The 20,684-nt window shown below is 42.5% G+C and overlaps 1 protein-coding gene across 1 annotated transcript in view; it reads right to left on the bottom strand.

Moving 5' to 3' along the window:
- LRGUK (leucine rich repeats and guanylate kinase domain containing) overlaps positions 1 to 20,684 on the bottom strand; it is a 477,106-nt gene that overhangs the window by 298,401 nt on the left and 158,021 nt on the right. Inside the window, exon 6 of the mRNA XM_069629624.1 lies at positions 18,535 to 18,659. Coding sequence (XP_069485725.1) covers positions 18,535 to 18,659 — 125 coding nt within the window. The remainder of the gene's footprint in view (positions 1 to 18,534; positions 18,660 to 20,684) is intronic.

Consider the following 20,684-nt stretch of genomic DNA (forward strand, 5'->3'; position numbering starts at 1 on the left):
GATGAGTTTCCCTACCCACAGCGTGGGACTGACAAGGTGGTGTCTCAGGGGGTTGGGTACCACCCAAAGGCAGTTGATACAGGGCCCATGTGTGTAATGGTGAGGATCCTCTGGTTACCCCACCTTGGACCCCATCCCTCCCCCCTTGGTCCCCATAGCATTGCAAGAGAATCAGAGTACTGCACCACGGGAGGTTCAGCAATTTCACCACCCCTGAGCCAATAGGATCAGTCAGTGCTGAAAACTTTGCCCCAGCCTAAACCCCTTATGAGATTCTGCTAGATAATATGGGTGCACTTCCGTACCAACTGAGAGAGCCTAAAGCTCACTCCAAGCAGACCCAAAACTACTACATGGACAAATAAAGTGTTTCGTATAAGGGAACTATCACTGAACAGCAGCAGCAAGTGTTTGGACACTGTTGCATCTTTACCAAGTGCAGTAGAGGTCTCTTCTCAGAGAGTTTGCAGAACTAGCCGTGAATTTCTCAGTTTAGCATATACAATATTGCCAGTTCATGACTTCCAGTATGCTAACAATTTCCGCACTGGATGAAGTGTTTCATAGATTTTGCTCCCCGACAAGGGATTCCCATGCCAGGGATACAATGTTACCATTTCCCAGCACTCTCAGTAAAAACAAAGTTTTCCAAAAGCTTACCCAGTCTATTCCTAGCCTCTAAACCACAGCTGGAAAAATAAAAATCCTGTCCGTCAAACCCTTCCTACACTACCATTTTGTTAGTAATAAGGATTTGGCGTATAGCACACATCTGGTGTGCAGCCATCTTCTTTATCCCAGGTGACAAAGTGAGCACCTAAGTCCCAGGATTATTCAGACATTATTTCCTAAGATTAATAACACCCCAGATAGCATTTAAAAATATTTTGGGAGCTCTGATTAACAGTTATATTGCTGAAAAGTCAAATACAGTGCAAGGTGGATGTGCGTTGTAATTGATCATAAAAATTAAAACCTGCATAGTATTTGTGTATTAGTATTAGAGGTGTGGGATCGATCTGATGAATGTGCACTATTTACCACTCTAAAAGGTAATAAGAATTCCAAAATGAAATTCAAAAATCAAGCCTAGGAAATATATGAGTGTCAGAAGGTTTCTCGTGGCACCAGGGACTTCTGCGGGCATCAGCCAGGGACATTCTGTAAGGAGATTGGACCCTACATGAACAGACGAACGCCAATATCAAGCGAGAAGCTGGAAGTGTGGGGAAGCACCTCACCGACTCCAAAAAACTTCCAAGTAAAAAGAATAGTTGTTTAAATCACACCGGAATTACTGGAGAACAGTTCAGAAGAGCTATTCACTACTGCTACAAGAGCAATTGTTTCTGATGGTCAAACTGGACCTTAAGATATTACGGCAGCAAAACCAATGGATTGGACCCTTCTGTTACTAGAGAGCCTTGAAAATGACCAGAGGGGTTGAAACACATGTCGCTGATCACAATATGAAGAATAAAATCACTAAGAATATCTGCATTGATGCAGTGATACAATCTTGATAACAGTGGACTTTATAAATCTTGGGGGGAGGGGGTCAAGAGTGCGAGATACCTTCCCAAACCAGAGAAACTATTGTCTAACTATTAGTGTATTAGGGGTTTGCTCTGAAATTTCGGAAGTCTAAAAGCTTTACACATCTCAAATTGAATGTGTAATAAAAAAAAGGTCCTGCAATTGGTGTCCGCCAGTCAATAAAGTAATTAAAATCTATTCCTTAATCAACATATTGAACTTTGGTGGTGTGAGGGTGAACCAGATTCCCTGAAAATAGTGAGTTAGGTCCCACTGTCCCAGTGTCCAAAAGCAACAGAAATCCTGAGAAACCCATGCATTTTCAATTGTCTGCAAAAATCCAACATCAAAGTAAATACTGTCGAGAAGTGCCTATGTCCAAGCTAGGAATTATAGTTTACCATAGATAGTGACGAACATTGTAGATTTCATTCAGCCAGGGAATCATTTTATGTGAAATGTAATTGAAGTTAATTGTTTTGTTTTACACTGTTTTGAGAACTGCTTGTATTTATTTCAGGATGCATGTGGGTTCAAAGTAAAACGTAAGCATCATTTTGGGGTACAATTGGGACATCAGTCAAGATTCATAAATGTATATACTGAACTGTATATACGGAGATGTAAATATCCTATATTGAGATACTGAAATATACACCATGTTATACTGAGAGGAATATGCTGTATATTGGGATATATTCATTAGATATTTAAAAAGATACACTGCATGCTCAGATACAGTCATTGTATACTGAGGGCTGTATATTGCATACTGAAATTCATATATGATATATTGAAGTATGTATGCATATGCACTGTACTCTGAGGTACTTTGGTGGCATGGTGGTCCAGGCTGGTCCATAGTGTGGCGTGGCCCCTGCCTTATTGAGTAGCTTGGGGTGCACCCGCTGCATGGCTCGTAGGGGTGAACCCAAATGTATGACACTGGCTGTTGAGTAGGGGTGTCACGGTATTAGTTTTACGATGGTACAATAACCTTCTTGCCAAATGACGGTATATCATGGTTATCGCGGTATAGCAGGTGGAGTTAACTTATCTTAACAAATATTTTCTAAAAAGTCATAAATTGTCAGATTTATCATCACAAACAAAACCAGGCATCCAGGGCCAGAATTGGGCTTTTCAACATACTTTCCACTGAAATGCCACCCCTTGCTTCCACCAAACACAAACATGTGTGGAGAAGAGGAGGGGGTGGCGGGGGGTGCCCTGCTGCGACTGGCAAAGCAAACTGAATAGTTTTTCTTAAGTGGTCATTTAGGCTTTTAGCTCCCCCACTGGCCACTGGTGAAGATGAACATGTTGCCATCTTGATAACCTGCATGCCACAGATCAATGGAGTCTGATGGTAGTATACGCTTGTGCGCATACACACACGCACACGCACTCTCTTTACGTTACAGCCTTTAGTTTACTTGCGTGCCAAAAGGTGTTCAGTAATCACGGACATGTTACCCTTTGGTATGGCAGCAGGGAATACCCACAGAGATGAGTACATTTTGCAGTGTGACTTATTATATGTAAATTCAATGATAGAACCAGGGAAATCCCCCATTGTCATATGTTTAGAAAACATCCATTATAAATATATAAACCCCAAAGCCGCCAACCCAAAGTAAACCCTTTTCCTTCTTGGCACTGTATTTATTCTTCCTATTTCTAACATAGTGATTTTGTGTCAGGCACGTGTGGTTTATGGAATGGCATTAAAAACTGCTCCAACTGAAACTACTTGGCAGACGGCACATCCAACAGTGCAAGACCAAGACTGTGCAGCACTTGCTTACTGCAGCCTTTCCAAATCAGATTGAAAAGCACACTTAACGGTATGAACGGTATACCGGTATAAACAATGTGACGGTTATTATTGTTCAATTAAGGGGTTCACAGTATCTTTAACGGTATACCGTAATACCGTTACATCCCTACTGTTGAGTCGCAATAGCGCAGTCTGATAGAAACCCCAAGCAAGGAGGAAGCAATACTTCCTTATAGGTGTCTGCGTGTGAACAATATAGTCATCAATGCAGGATGGCAAACTAGAAAAAGAGGGTAATACCTGAACATGTTACATGCCCAAAAGCAGGGGGCAGGGAGTAAGTGCTGCAGATAAAATCAAGACAGAAACTGGGTGCTAGATATTCGAGATGACTTGAAGCTAAGAAGCCTGCTCAATAGTAGTTAGGGACTCTTTGGAATATTAAGATTAACAGTGTGATCCTTGAATCAGATTGAGCCACCTACTCCTCACGCCATTAGTGCCAATATCATAGGTTGTTTATATTGGAGTTATAGTCACTCATCCCATTTTTCTAAATCCAAGTGTCAAAACCAATAAAGAAAAATACAGATTTAAGTGAAAATAGGAACCTTCCTTGAACAAAAAAAAAAGCAGTAGTTCATCCATGCAATATGCCTGAAGCTCAGTCTCTCTTCTTGAATAGGCATTGAAAACCAAAGATTTTGTTTCCAATGCAAGCATTGTCAGGCCACACTGATTCAAGGTCCAAAAGGAGACTTCTTTAGCCTTTCCAATAAATTAAGATACCAGCTTTATGATCAAAGCACTCGCTAATACCTTCTTGTTTGATCAATACAAGCATGCATATGTGATAGCTAACATTGTTCAAATCCTGTCAAAGATAAATGAGAACTTAATCTTTCGGAACTAAATTAAATGGGGCTCTGAAAATAGAATGCAGATGTCAAAACCGATAAAGAAACCCACTGTGCTTTACTGTAAGCTTCATTTCCTTGTGAAAAGTAAGGGTTTCATTTGTACTCTTAGCTGGTTGTTTCACAAGCACTGAAAAAGACACTTTCATGCCTGTTAATTTCAAGAAGACAGGACCCCTGGACAGCCTGGCTCCAAACTACCAAGGCCTTCATGGAATCAATATTGGTGGAGTCCAATCCCAGGTTCTCGGGAGCATAGCTAAACCTTGTGATGGTCACTCATTTATGTGCAATATTCTCCAACAAAAGTATAAAATGTCAGTTTTTTCGGACCATGTCTGCAGATTTATAAATATGATCCAGAGTGTTTCTGGGATTTTCAGACAAAAATATGAAGACTATTATACAAATGACTCACATATATACTCTAAAGTATAGCAACATTTTTTAATATACTAAAGATTTGAAAGATTATGGTTTCAAAATGCCACATAAGTGTAGGATACGCTGAATTTAAATCCTGCAGGATCCACCCAGCTACTTCTGGTAATAAATGCATATGAATTATTCATACTTGGTAATATTTTATTTTGTATTTAAAATGTTACATGAGCTTTCTTTGGGAATAAAGTTATGCATGTACGAAAAAGGGAACTCTTTGTATCCAAAATACATCATGTATGGCAAATGTCTGCCTTGTCTCCTTTCCTTTAAATCAGTGAGGACATTTATATTAAATTAAAAATATGTGCACTATAAGGCCCACTGCCTGCTGAGAAACAACAGTAAGAATGACAAACAAACAAGCTCTTTGTGCACCCCAGGGCAACAGACTTCAACTGTGCCCATGCTGACTATTTACAGTAACATCCTATTGTGCTGGCAACCATTTCTCCTGGCCCAAAAGAAACAGAAATTAGACACAGGCCCTTGCCACAAAGCAGCCCAGGCTAGCTGGCTAAGTCAGAATTCGTCTCAAGTCTCTGAAGGCCCAGCTACTCCCCTGAACAACGCGTGGAAAGTGAAACTAGCAAGAGAAGACCAAGCCACCCCCTCCAGTGAGCAGGACTGTAAACTATTTTCAGTAGTGTGTTTAAAAGAAAAAGACTACATGTGTAATCAGTTTCACCATGCTATATGCAAGCTTCTCAATGCAGTGTATAAAGATGCTCAATATATTTAAGTTTCAGTGATTAGCATACATATTTGAAATGCAGCGTACAAGAGGTTTCCGTTTACAGCATGTCTTATTATTTGAAGATGCATTAGAACAGGCATGTCTTGGCATATACAATAAAGCAATTTCTCATAGCATGTATGCATTTCAGAATGTTGTGTACATGAGCTATCAGAATGTAGCATGCACATCTCACTATATCATTACATGGCCTGCGGTAGTGGCCATGTATATTATGGTGAAGTTGCTAAACCCATAGGAAGAGCACTTTTTGGGTGGCTTATAACTTTGCTCTCCCTGGACGAATCCTCACCAAACTCTGCTAAAGTATATGGCTCAGTCTGAACATGTTTTAAAAGTTTGGTGAGGTTTGGTCAAGGGGGGGGGGCAAAGTTATAGGGGGTCCCAAAATTATTTTTTTTCCCATAGACATGATAGGAAAAAAGGTCTGTCGCGCCTACAGCCCAAACAGCTGGATGGATTTTCACCAAATTTGCGGCAGGAGTGGCGCTTGGTCCCGAAAGCGTGATTTTGTTAATTTGGTGTAAATCCGTCCAGTAGTTGAAAAAAATTAGTGATATCTATGTCCGCTCAGCAGACACACTTCCCTTTTCGCTCCGCGGACAGGACACCGATTGGATAATCGGCTTACGTCATGTCCGCAGACATGCGCCGTGCTCTCTGATTGGCTGGGCTGTGGCGTGAGATGCGTCAAATTGTTTCAATGCGCCCGTCATATTGGATGCTCAGACATGCACTGGAAGTGAGCATAAATCCAATTTTGGGGAGTGTGTTGGTGTGTATGAGTGCTTGGAGAGGGTGGCTGTATTTGTTTAGGTGAGAGAAGGCTGTGATGTGCTCGCGGTGTCTGCGATCACCGCAGTTGTTCGCAGACATACTAAACACTGGGCAAACATTTTAGTTTAGTATGATGTTGGTTTTGGGTCATTAGAAGAGCATTGGGTGAAGCGGGTATGTATTGAAGAGTTTGTACATTGGTTGTCATTATTTTTTAGGTGGTTAATTGAAGTGCATAGTTTTGAGGCGGATGTATTATGTTTTTGGGTTGTGGTCATTTGGTAGGTGTTTGTTTCTATGGGTGTGTTATGCTGTAGTGGTTGTGGCCAGGGCCTAAAGTCTTGGGTGCATGGCAGAAGCACCGCAGCATAACTCTACAATGCTATCAAACATTTTGATTATGGTACGTTAGCTGCTTAGGGGAAATGTTTTAAAAAATATGAGTACTGATTGGTAGTAGTGTAACAGTGTTTATAGTATAGTGAGATGATGTGTTGATTGGTGAGGGGAAGCACTTACTTTCTCGTTCGTACTTCAGTCGCTGTTAATGTAGACATGGATTTCTTTGTTTTTGCAGTAGTAGTGCTTTCTGATAACACTGCATAGCATGGACATGCACATTTATTTGCCTGTGTATTCTGTATATTTTAATTTACAATCTGTTAGTGGAATGTGCTTTAGAAATGAGTACAATTGTAAGTGCATACAGCACACCTGGCTTCGTAAGGCAGTGTTATTGAATGTTAGGAGATAGAAGAAATAATGGTATGCTTTGTTTGCTATTTTTACAGGGTAAATGGCAGGAACTTTATAGAAAAGTATGCAATGTATGTATTTGTGAAGGTGTGGGAAATAAATCAGAAGGATTTTATGGGGTCAGCAGCTTATTCAGTAGGTGATTACTAAAGCACTGGGTGATACTGGTTGATTCTGTGGTGCTTGGAGATGGGAGAGTCTGAAATAAACTAAGGGTTGCAAGGAAGGACCTGGTGCTTGTTTTGCAGACTGAAGAGAAAGGGGGGGATGTTGTATGTCTTGCTTTACAACACTGTACATAGTTGTAGATGATGTGATAGATATGACTGCTGCACCTGTGCATAGTTGGATGTGGTTGTGAAATCTAGAATGGAATGGACATCCAGCTGGAATGAGAGAGCTGTGTAGATTGGAAGAACAGTTGTAGAGGCAGTGGTGTTTTAGCTGGGAGTCTTTCAAATGATATTGGCTATCTGTGTGCATAAATAAAGATGCATGTACTCATCCTGGCTGCGTGTAATTTTATAACACACTAGAAAGACTTTTTCCATAATTATACTGTTAGTTCTCCCATCTTTTAACATGAAATGGCACTTTGTTAGATAGTTGTGTGTGTTGTGTCTGATTACTAATATAGTCATTTGTAAAGTCAGTTAAAATTATAGAATGTTTGTGAAGAATGCAGAACGTATAGAAAGGAAATTGTACGTACATCTTATGCACTATAATGCAGTAAATGCTAGCATGGTTGAAATGTGGTTAAACACGTGGCAGTGGTTACAGAAATGATAGAATGAAGAAAATAACAGTTTGCACATTGCAGTTAATAATATTGGTAAATAAAAATTTGGAGAGCAGACAACTTTGCTAGTGACAATTGACAGCACATGGGAGAAATGACTGTAAGCTTGTTTTACAGGTTACACAGGGTAAGTGGCAGTTACTCTGTTTAAATGCATTTATACAAGAGATGTACATGTACCGTACATGCCAATCCTCCCAATTCCGTCAGAAGACTCAATTTTTCTGTTAAACAATAATGTTATTTTTCACGTTCTCCTGCTGAAAATACATCTTTGTCCAATGCATTATTATGAGACAAATGTCTCCAGATTTTTCTGAGGAAATGTGCCTCCCAGGTGGGTCGGAATGTTGGCATGTATGATGTACTGTGCAAAACATATTCATACCTGTACTTTGTATTCATCCATGTGGATATGTATGAATCTGCAAGTAGAAATGTTGGAGAGTTTACTAGTAGTTGCTGTAGGTGCTTTGCAGTCACAGGTCAATTGTACTCTGAGTAATCAACAGTACATCTAAAGTGCTGAATTGTGATGATCGAGTTAGCTGTAGAGGTCTTGCATGTGATTGGTGGATGGTTGTGTGACTGCTTAACAGTAGCCGATGAGGGAATGGTGCAGAGAGTGAAGTGGAAAGGGTAGAAGGGCTGCCCTAGTGTTACTTAAGTGCTCCACAGACAACATGGCTGTTCGCAGACAGGGCATGCCACATCCAGGGCTTCCGAGCATGAAATGGGAGTGTATTTTGAGGATTAGCCAATCAGGTGTTGAGGTTCTGCTTCGTATTGAGAGAGGCTGTCTGTAGTAAAGATGGCGGAGGTGGAGAAAGTCAGGGTGGTGGTGCTTGGAGATATGTTTGTGAATGGTTTGGAGCAGTATGCTAAATTTAAGAATGTGGCTAAGCATTTTGACACAAAAAGAGTGGAAATGGTGTGGTGCAGTGTGCCTGGTTTTAATTTGCAGGCAATGCTAGAAGTTTGTCAGGATATGGCTAGGTATTATAGTCCACATATGGCTGTTCTGCACTGTGGTGGTTTGCATTTGGGCTATGTCAGTGTCCCTACTTTGTTGCAAGATCTGCAAAACTTGATTCAGGCAGTCATGAAAGTGCTTCCAAATGCAAAGGTTATTTTTTCTGCTTTGGTACCTAGGGAAGTATGGGAAAATAGTTCTGTTTTTTGTCCTCAGCAAAATGTTGGTAGGTGCTTAATCAACCGAGGCATGTTTGTTTTTATGTTTAGAGCTGGCATGTTCTTTTGGAACAATGAGAACATTGACTCTTGTAATGTTGATTACTTTAAATAAGATGACATGTCTTTATCTTTTATGGGAAATGCCATGTTGTTTTGGAACGTAAGGGTTGCTTTGGAGAAGTTAATGTGAAGATTTTTGGAGAAAAATAAGGAAAAATAAACCAAATAAAATACAAAAAAAAGGTGTTTCTGAAGCATCTGCTAAACCCCCCAAAAAAAGGCTCTTTTCAGAGCCAACCTCAAAAGGGAGGGGAAATGAGGCACACTATTTAAATGCTCAGATTTTTTGATTTGTCCGTGGACACCGCGGTTGTCCGCGGACAGCGCATATTACATACGGGGAATTTTCGGCTGAGAGGCATGCAAATGAGACTGTGCAGAGCAAGGGATTGGTCAATAGGATTTACTGGATGTGATGTGTGAGCAGAGAATGTGTCAGAAAGTCTTTTTCCTGAGAGGAGAGGAGATAGCTATGGCTGTGTGATTCAGAAAGCAGATTGTCTGGATTTTGGGAGACTTGTGGATAAATTGGTTGGAGGTGCATGCAGATCACTGTGGAGTGGCTGCACATCTTGGGTTCCCTCATGTGGAAGCGCACGGGCATGGAGTGCATGGAATGAAGTGGCTAGATTTGGTACCTCTTTGTGCTACTTTGGTGACACAGTGTCATTCAGCCATTATTATTCATTGTGGAGGGAGCAGTTTAGGACATGTCTCTGGAATCTCTTTGCAATTTGCAATGAAAGAAGGACTTGGGAAAGTCATGGGCATGTTTTCAAAGTCCCGAGTAATTTTTTCTTGTATTGCGTAGAGACAAATGTGGCTGCGTTCTTCTTCATTTGGTCCACAAATGGAGAAAGCGAGGCGCAATGTCAACAAGGCTGTTTGTGCCTTTTTGAGAGATGTTGGCATGTCCTCTTTTCACAATGAAAATATTATGTTTCGTAGCACACACATTTTTCGCAGAGATGGAGTACATCTTACTTAAGCTGTAAATCAGATTTTTCTGCGAAATGTACAAAATGCATTGCGACCCTTTTTGGAATTATACAAATCCATTTTTCAGTAGGTGTTGACCATTTGAAGTTCTCGAAACAAAAAATTACCACAAAAGACTCTTTTCAGAGCCACCACGTCCACCCAGAGAAAAGTGCAATGGTTGTTACAGGGCAGCACTGCACAGATTTTAGATGTCCGCGGACAGTCTGCGTACTTCTAAAAATGCACAGGGCCCTGCGCATTTCATTGGCACTTCTCTTTTTGAACTGTGAAAGGTGGCTCTGAAAAAGAGCCTTTTTTGGTTTTTGTTTTATATTTTATTTTGGTTTTTTTAAACATGAAACACAAGGAAAGGAAGGGAAAGGAGGGTAAGGATGGGGAACCAAGCACGGGGACATGAAAGGGCAGGTGGAGAGAGGAAGATGTAGGGTGGGCCTTATTCAGGTAGGTAGCAGTTTTTCTGCTGCTCCTTGACCACAGTCTCGAAAACACTTCAAAGGTTCTCTCCCCTGCAGAGTACTGCGTCGCAGTACATGCACAATACTGTGACCCTCGAAAGGTAAGGATCAACAGCATCATGTATGGCCTGCGAGGCAGCTGGAAGGATGCACTGTCCCACAGGAGTGTCTCTTGTGGTGGCAGGAGCGGAAAATGAGGATGCTGCAGAGGAACTCAACCTAATAAGTTTATTGCAAGTACAACCTTACGAATAGTCCCACCGTGGAACGATTCTAGGTGTCGCTTCATTGAGGTAGTACCATAGCTGTACAAACCCAGTTTCCCACGACTCAGCACCATCTTGCACTGATTGCAGGTCACCTTGTGTGCATGTGCTTTAGGTATTCCATCAACAGTGGTAAATAACATCCACACCCAAGATTCACGGTGGGAACTTGTATTAGGGACTTCCACTACCTCATCCTCGTCATCAATCTCCTCTGCATCCTGACGCCTGTTCCCCTCTGCAGGCCCTTGGGGAGGTGTTGGGGAGGTGTTGGTGGTGGTGGTTGCTGAGACAGCACTAGCACTAGCAGCAGCCATGGATACCATGAGGACAGCTGTTTCAAAGAGCAAGAGCAATCCAATGCAACTAGGAACAGTCTCTGTCCTGGAAGCCCAAAAACAGAATAAGAAGCAGCCAGGACACTTTGAACACTAAGAAAGGGCTCAAACAATTCCAAAAAGTATGCATATCACCAGGGACATAGTGTGGGAAATGTGCAAGGGTGAACTTTCCCAGGAAAATACCCTGGATTGCTTAAAAAAAATAAACACTTTAGGTGTCCGGGGGCCCGGACAGTGTTCGTTATGCTTAGCGTGGGTGCAGTCACATGATGACGTCGAGGACACACTGGTGAATAGGACGGCTGTCCATAGGACACCAGATGCGCAGGGTCGGGTCTACGCATGAGTGTGGTTGTTCTTCGGACAGTGTTCCAGTCCTCGAACTGATTAAAAGTGTGACACACGTGTGGCGGACAGTTGCGGACAGGCACGATGTTCGTAGGGGCAAGGGTGTGGTACGCATGCGCGCGGGTGTATTACGGACTGTGTTCAGGTCCCCGAACAAAACAAATGTGCAGCACAACTTTGCTGACAGGCGGACAGGCTATGTGTTCTACGGACATATTCATTCTGGTTACGGACAATGCGAACAGGGGGAATGATCTTAAGACATTTTATTTTGCATAGCTGCAAACATGCAGATGTCTTTAGTGTTCTGCGGACACCCCCATTTTGACTACAGCCAATTCGAACAGGTATATACGATCCTTGGGACACCCACATTTTGGTTAAATACGGACAGGCGGATATCTTGGGTGTCCTAACGACACTTTCATCTTGATTGAGGACAGTGCAAACAGGTATAGTGTACTTAGGACACCCCCATTTTGGTTAATTGAGGACATCCCAGACAGCCGTGCTGTCCGCGGACACCCTAACTGCCTGTTTACCAAAAATAAGACAGAGGAATATACTAACACTACATTTAATATTTTATTATTGTATAACAGTATAAAAATTACAAAAGAGAGGGGGAAGCAGAAACAAACAAATACAGGAGAATTAGGGGTTTGGACATGATGGATGGGAGGGGAGGAAGGGATGGAAGTCTCATCGTAATGTTTTTCTTGCTGGGGAGGGTTTGGGGATAGTTGGCTGGGACATGGAGAGGAGTAGCAGTTGCATGTGTGACAGTGATATTTAATGTTTTGTTTTATATGATCCTCCACAAAGTGTTTTAAAAGAATACAATTTTTCATCAACAGACCCATTTTTAGCTCCATTCGCTGCAGAGGATTTTCTAACGTCTCTCTTGGTATAGGTCTGTTAAAAAATAAAATGTTAAGTACACATAAAGTAATGGTTATTAATTGGCTTATATAGAGAAGTGTACTGTCTACCATTAGTATCACTGTCTTCACTCATTTCATCCAGAGGAACATTTTCTTCCAGCCATTCCAAAGTACTGGACATTTCTGTGTAAAAAAGAAAAATATTAGTTTTAGTGTACCTAATACGGAAAGTTTATAAATATATACAATAAATGTATTGTACTCACTAGTTTCTTGCTAAGTTTTACTGTTACTGCTGCGTAGGTGTCCTGTTGATTTTTGCTGTGCAGTTTCTGTGAGGTAATTCTTTTGGAGGCATATTTATTGTGCTTTGGTATATTCCACTATGTTGCATATGCTATGTAATTGGACTGTTAGTGTCTTACTTACACAGTTTCACTTATTTTTTATTGAATGTAATTTATGTGCTGCTTTTTGAACATGTTTAGTGTTTTTTTTGGATGGCATAACAATGTAAGATACCCCCTGAGTTATTGGATAGTGTTGATGTTGTCCGAGTCTGTCTGCGAACAGGCGCATGGTTCGCGGATATCATACGCACTAGCGCAGGTAGAGGGTTTAGTATGTTCTATGTTATATGTATATACACTAAGGGCATCCTAGTGAACGTTTATCAAATTTACATTATCTGTGATTCAGTGAAAAAAACTTTGTTACAGGAACGTTATGCTTAAGTTGCGCTACTTAAAACCTATGAAATTCATGCCCACTCATACCTGACCCTTCTCTATACTGGTCTCTAAGATGTTCTCCTCCCGCCGCACTACTGTCTCTCTGGTCTCACACTCCACCTTCCTAACTCCACCCTTAGATATTACCACTCACTATTCCTCGTCCTCCAACTACCACTCTACTACTAATAGCCGGTAAAATAGCTCAGCGGGTTGAGCGCTCGCTGCTGCAATCTGAGCGTGATCTGCAGGTCGCAGGTTGGAATCCCGGCAAGGCCAACTCAGCCTTTCATCCTTCCGAGGTCGATAAATGAGTACCATTGGCTCTGTAAAGCGCTTTGGAATTAAGGCGCTAGATAAATAACACATCATTACCATTATATCTGTTACTATCTCCTTGCTTCCTCCTCATTACAACTACACCTTCTACCCCCCACCCTGCTGTTACCAATACCTCTCTACTGTTCCTACTATCACCACTACTACTCGCACCACCTCACTCCCTCTCCTGCTATCACCTCCACTACCTCACTGACTACACCCACTACTACAAACTACCTCTCCCTACTCCTACCACAACGACCACTACCTCTACTACTACCACCACTCCCAACTACTGCTACCTTCCACTACGACTACCTTCTACTCTATCGCTACTCCACACACTTCTTACTCTTGCACACAGACTTCACAGACCCCTTCTCTCCAATAGCCTCTGCATTCCTTTCGTTCTCACCTCCTCTGGTCTCTTGGACATCCTCCACCACTTCCTGCCTTCACCCAAATAACCTACATCGCATACTCACCAGGCTTCCCTTTATATACACCATCCCCTCAGGATTGGGCACTTACCTTATCCAATAACTTACTTTGTTTGAGAGGGTGCGACAGGAGAAGGCTATGGGGAGGCCTTAAAAGGGCTTGTAAGCCCCGCCCCTCTTTCAATATGGACCATGTACTGGCCTCTCAATGAAGTCTGCAGGCTTTCCGGAGACTGTTTAGTATTTTTAAACACCTGGTGGGTCAGTGGATTATCCTGGCCTTCATGGAGGCCTTAGCATGAATTACCAGGTGGGTTAAAGGAGGTTTTTCTTGCCTACGCAGGCTCCATCTAACACTTCTGCAAGCGTCTATGAAAGCCATTACGGATTCCTTGCAGTCAACGTGACTTGAATAGTTCCTTTAGCTTGCTCAGGCTCTCCAACTTTCAATTTCCGGTGTGATGCATTGTAATGTTGTAGTCCATCAGGTAAGCTATCGCCTCAGCGGATAGGAAATTAACCACGCCATCACTTACGAGTAGGGATGGGGTACATGTCCTGTGGAATACGTCCCTGAAAACGCAATGGTTGACCTTGTTGTGATGTTCAGTAGGAATGTGAGCTCTAGCCACTTGACTGTGCAGTCCATAAGCACAATGGCAAATCTGTCAGTGATCTGTGTAGTCCATGATCCAGACGAAATATGAACTCTAAAGAAAATGTTCTTCCATGTCTCTCCTTCCCATTCCACATTCTGAAGTGCCAGTCTTGAATTAGTCACCTATCTCTTTTGCAGCAATCATGGCCAATGTTTAACTGCTTTCCTGTCCACCAGTAGTGCTCCTGTAGTATTTTCTTCATTAGGACTTTCCCCAAGTGCCCAATGTATGCCATTCGGATGAAGATTTGTTGTACCGATTCCCGCTGCACCATCTTGTTCACCCTTGAGAAGTAGTTCTGCATTTATGTGTGAATCGCTTGATAAGTTGCTGTCACTGGGCCATTCTTTCCATCTGTGCTCAATCACTTTTGCTACATTGCAGTCATTGATTGTGCACAATTTCTGCATCTTTTAACGGGCCCTATTGTCTGCAATTGGCCATCGGCAATACTTGATTTGGTAAGTTTTCTTTTTATGTATGTTGCTACTTAATCAAAGGCTACGGTTAGCCATCACAGAGAGACTATTGGTCTGTTCTACCATCCAGGAACATGTTCTATCATGAAATTGAATTCTTGCACTCTTTTCACCAATCTGTGGTCCGAAATAGGAAACGCGGTCTTGGCTCTTCATGAAATGTTGACCGATGTCTCATGGTCCGATTGCAAACACAAATCTCTGCCACACTGGTATGTGCAGAACTGGGTTGCAGCCGACAAGTGGTAGAGCATTACAACATCTACATCTCTCTTTCAATTACTGAGTAGCCTCTCTCAGGTCCTTCAATGCTTCTGAGGGAAAGACAGTTCTTCTCACGTTGCCCATTGCTTTTGCGTGAGTGCGGACTCTAACTCGTATCCGCTGGGCTCAACCGACCCTAGTGTCGGTATTGGTATGAAATGGTGCAAGCATAGGGCTTTGCCTATTCAGGCTCTTAATTTGTGGAAAGCTGCATCCCATTCTTCAGACTAGGCATCGTGGCTTAACAATGCCCTAAGACATTCCAACGTTGTGGGAAGTCTTTCGGAAAGTAACACTCAGCCGCCTTCATGAACGGTTTTGGTTGCTCATGGCAACTGGCTGCAGGGCTTCTAATAAGCACTTTACAAATCTCTGAAAAATGAAGACGGCTGAACATAAGCCCAGCGGTAGCCTTGTGTACTGAACATGCAGCTAGCAGCATTTCAATGTATCCCACTATGAAAGGGGGCTGTGGGGTAAGAGGTAGGGGTATTCACCTGCCAGTAAAAGGACTCAGAACCTGAAAAACAGCAAGTGGAGTTATGAAAGCCGGGAGGTGTTTTGATTAGTCATGCACATTTTCCTGATGATATGCACTTCTCATGTCTAATTTGTGAAATACTGTGGTCCCATTCGGGGACAACACAGTTAAGAGATGTTATGTGGTGGGAAGTTGATGCATTTAACTTCTCTATTCAGATTCTTGAGGTCTACTCTACACTTAGTTCATTGGATTCAACCTTTCTAGCGATTACAAAGGGACTCAGCCACTCAGGCTTCTACAGGTCTGTCAGCCGGTCTGGAAACACCGGTGGCAGTCAATCCTCCGCCACTGTTTCCAGACCAGCTGATTCTGAGTCCTGCAGGTGGGAGGTGTCACTCAAGCCAGGTCTGACCTTGCGGAAGTAACACCACTCACCTGCAGGCAGACATGGAAACACTGGCTCTGTCATAGACGGAACCAGTGTTTCCATGGTCCCCATTCACATGGAGTCCTATTGGACTCCATTGGAATGGGGATTTACAGAATTCCGCCTCCGGAATTACCGGGTCACCGGGGTTGTAATGCCCCTGTGATTCCGGCAATTACGGAGGTGGAATGGTATTACCGGTCCGGTGACAGCCTGACGGTTTTTCTGGCACGGCTACCGCCGGACTCGTAATGAGGCCCAAAGACTTTGTCCCTCAGGAGGTTTTTAGCCTCTTTACCAGTCGAGGCGTTAGTCACAGATACGGCTCCGACTTTGTGATTTACTAGCCTGGCTCCTTTCTTGAGTTGTATCACATGGGCACACCCGTGGGCATACCTGCTTATTGTTTGTTGAAATGCATCGTTTTGAGCTAATATTTCTGATACATTTTCGCATGTCGCTGTTACCAATTCCCTTGCACTTATGTTGAACTTGGCTTTGTGATTCCACCCTGGAACTGAGCTCCCTTTGCAGTGTGACAGAGGCACAATGCATGTCCCTTCTCCACGGTGTAAAAGGAGCCATGGGTACCAGGGATGCCCACCAGCCAGGAGAGGGGCTAGCTGGAAGCAGCCCAAGGTTCCAACATTTAAAATCTTTCATTAGGAAAGTGTCTGGTACCCTCACATGGCCACCTACCACTTCAGAAGCTCTCTCCCCTGGTTCGGCGCAACCACAATTTACCCTTGGCTGAGTGCTAGGAACATTTACTTGCAAGTCCTCTGCTTGAGGTGTTCGACATCACCTCTCGGTTCAAGATAATAACTGGAAATGTATACATCTCCCGCAAATGCCAGATCGTATGACTCCTGGAAGCGTTATGACAGTCTTCTCATAATTGGTCAGACGTACTGGTGTGTGTAACTTGTACATACCATTTTCCCCAATTTCCTTATTGCATCCCTACTGAAATGATCATTCGACCCAACTTAGTCTGCCAGCTTTCACCTCGCGCATCGCCTTTGTCCCCTTTCACTGCAGGGCTTTGCTTCTCACAAAGAACAGCATTGCTTTGCTGTGCTTTTCATGGGCGTGGACCTTATGCTACCTCTTAGATTTTGGTTTCTCTACTTTAGTCGCTCACTCAATTACTTTTTATCCCTTTAAGATGCAACTGCGCTCTGCCACTCTTATCCTTGCTCCTGTGCGGCATATTCTCCAAAGCCTGCAGACAAATAACTGCCTAGGCTCCTGTGTCATCCTCAAGGTGCTGCTACAGGAGTGTTCATGTTACTAAAAAGATACACTACGGTTCAGTATCCTGGGCTTTTTCGTCATACCTTACCTGCACATTAGGACCGGCTAGGCTGTTGGGTCCTTCTCATGGTGCTGCTATATGAATGTGCATGTTACTACAGAGATACACTCCGGTTCAGTATCATAGGCTTTTTCGTCATACTGTAGCTGCACATTAGAGGATGACCGCCTAGGCTACAGCATCATTCTTAGGGTGCTGCTATATGAATGTGCATGTTACTACAGAGATACACTCCGATTCAGTTTCCTGGGCTTTTTCCTCATACCTAAACTGCACATTAGTAGGATGACCACCTAGGCTGCTGCATCCTTCTTAGGGTGCTGGTATAGGAGTGTGCGCGTTACTACAGAGGTACATTTCAGTCAGTATCCTGGGCTTGTTCGTCTTATCATAGCAGCACAACAGAGGATGACCGCCTAGGCTGCAACATCCTTCTCATGGTGCCGCTATATGAATGTGCATGTTACTACAGAGATACACTCCGGTTCAGTATCAAGGGCTTTTTCGTCATACAGTAACTGCACATTAGAGGATGACCACCTAGGCTACAGCATCATTCTTAAGGTGCTGCTTTATGAGTTTGCGTGTTACTAAAGAGATGCACCCCGGTTCAGTATCATGGGCTTTTTGTGTATGCCTTTCCTGCAAATTAGGATCATTACCATGTTCACCACAGGAAGATTACATACCCTGACCTGTGTTGTGCAAATCAGTTTCATTGTGTTAAAATTCATTACTGCGCTATTTTGTTACAGTGTAACAGGCAAGATAGCTCATCGAGCTGAGCTCTCGCCTTCAACATCTGTGTGCAGCCTGAAGTCAAAGGTTTGATTTCTCGTAATACTGACCAAGACCTTCATTTTTCTCAGAGGTTCATAAATTGAGTACCATTAAGATGATAAACGATAACACTTATTAGCACCAGTGTCAGAACGTTGTCATTATGTTGTTAATTTCATTTGTGCACTTTTCTAGGCATAAAAATATATGCCATTACTTATAAAACACATTTCAATCATCCGTCGTTTATCCAGTAGCCTACCCAGGTTGCCTCGTTTAAAACAAAAACGCTCTTCAATTATTCCATAGACTTACCAGACTGAGCGTCTTGATTGGCAAATTGGCAAGTCCGTCAATCTTTGATACTTTATTGTGTGCCAAGTCCAGATGGGTCAAACTAATACACTTTTCCAGGCCTCCGATTTCTTGGATTTGATTATCTGGGTGGCAAGGTGAGGAAGACACTCAAGGAAAACGAAGTGAATAGTCTTTTTTTAATGAAATCTGAAAGCAAGAGATGTTAGTGCTTGCTTACATGAAGTAGCTACACATGACGATGCAGAGGTGTGCACAGATGCTGTGCGTGGAAGGCACTCTGCGTGCAAGAGAAAGCTACTGCAACCACGTTCATGATATTCACCCAGCAAGATCCAGGACACTAGCCAATGGGGTGTGGAGAATCAGAACAACATCAAGGACATTAAAGCTTTACATACACGGTTTTCAGTTTACGGTGATTTTGGGGGAAGCCATCTTTAAAACAAGAAGTAACACCCGCCATGCAAGGCACAAAAGGAAGCAACCTAGCAAACACTGTCTATTTTGAAGTATTTGGGCATTTATATCATGGCATCTCTCTGGGGAAAAACAGCTTGGATGTGGTCTACCATTCATTCTAAAAAGGAAAAAATAACTTGCACTTGAAAATAACATCTACTGTGCTGTTCTTGAGGTTCAGGTGGAAAACTTAACTTTGGCAAAGACAGGTCTCATGAGATCCTAAAACCTTCATGGGGAATGCTGAGAGCAATAGCCCAAACAGTGGCCATGCAATCAGGCCCGCCAGCACAAAGAACTCTCTTTATTTCCCAGAATAGATTTGGGTTTACATCCCTTCATGTGCCCTTATTTTCATTAGGGCATAAAGGGATCAGAACATGCAGTCAAATACCCAAACCATCAGTGTTAATTTCAGCTGTATCTGTATGCCTAATCACAAACGTTTGTGTGGGTATATCATTAGAACTGTCAATCAAACCACATCTCTGTCTTGACCATCAGCAGAGAATTCCAGTGCCTAACCATTCATCATCTTCAAAGCCAAACAAATACTTGAACTAGGCCAAGTTTAGAGACTTAATGAACAGTCCTGTGTACCTTTAACTCTCCATCACCGTACGCTGTCAAATTAGAAATCTAAGATGAAAGCCTGCCAGTTTAAACTCATGTTAACTACCAGATAGTTACACATTAATGGATTGCAGAACAAAAGGACAATATTCACAGATTGTTTTTAATGAATAGAACATCAAATTGACAAATAATGCAAATATGTTCACCTTCTATTGAGCAAAAGTTAAAAGGGTTAGTTCAAATAAGGGAATCCAAGACATGTACTGTATGGATATTAATAGGTTTGAATAGGAAGCTAGTCATGAAATCCAGCAAGAGATGATGGATCTATGTGGAGTTGGTTGGGAAACCAGCGAGTACAGACTTTCCAGACCCTTGATGTTGTTTTTGATTCCAGAGAAGGTCTCCCAGGGAATCTCACCAACTGTTGCCTGGAACTCTGACATTACACAAAGGAAACCATTCCCAATATTAAAGGATTGCAAGTCCTTTCCCAGAGACATTATCACGGTCCATATGAAGTTAAAGCAGACCGTGAAATCAATTGGAGGAGACCGGGCACAGGGCATGAGAACTAATACTGAACAGATTGAGAAAGCCTCCCTCATCTGCATGCTCATTCATGTTACGTCTCTTCTTGTTCTAAGTCTTCAGGTTCAGGTGAAACATTCACTTCTGTGAACCCTCGTAAAACAAACAAGTAAGCAAGACCAATCAGAGCCTTGGGAAAAGTCAGTAGTCTAGGCCAAACGTGTAGAAGCTCAGTACGAGCCTAAGAAATATGCTGGTTCCAGATATAGTTTCAGTGTGATAATTTTAAAAGTGGATACGTTTGGCTGAATCACTTGTGAAATTTGTTATCATGTGTTTTTGTTATGGGGTTGACCTCCCTCCTGCCCCCCCTACCTACCCTACCCCTGCATATCCATACCCCCATATATAAACATATGTATATAGTTGACACAACCAAAGTTACCATGTTCAATAAACCAAATTTAGCATATTTAATATTATCCCGGTGAAGCCACAGGATACCAAATATGCAAAGTGAACATAGGGTTTCAATTCACCTGCGGTCCTCCAGATGTTTTGGACTGCAACTCCCATGATCC

This window comes from Ambystoma mexicanum, chromosome 12 (genome assembly GCF_040938575.1).
Source record: "Ambystoma mexicanum isolate Mex_15411 chromosome 12, UKY_AmexF1_1, whole genome shotgun sequence".
NCBI classification, from domain to species: domain Eukaryota; kingdom Metazoa; phylum Chordata; class Amphibia; order Caudata; family Ambystomatidae; genus Ambystoma; species Ambystoma mexicanum.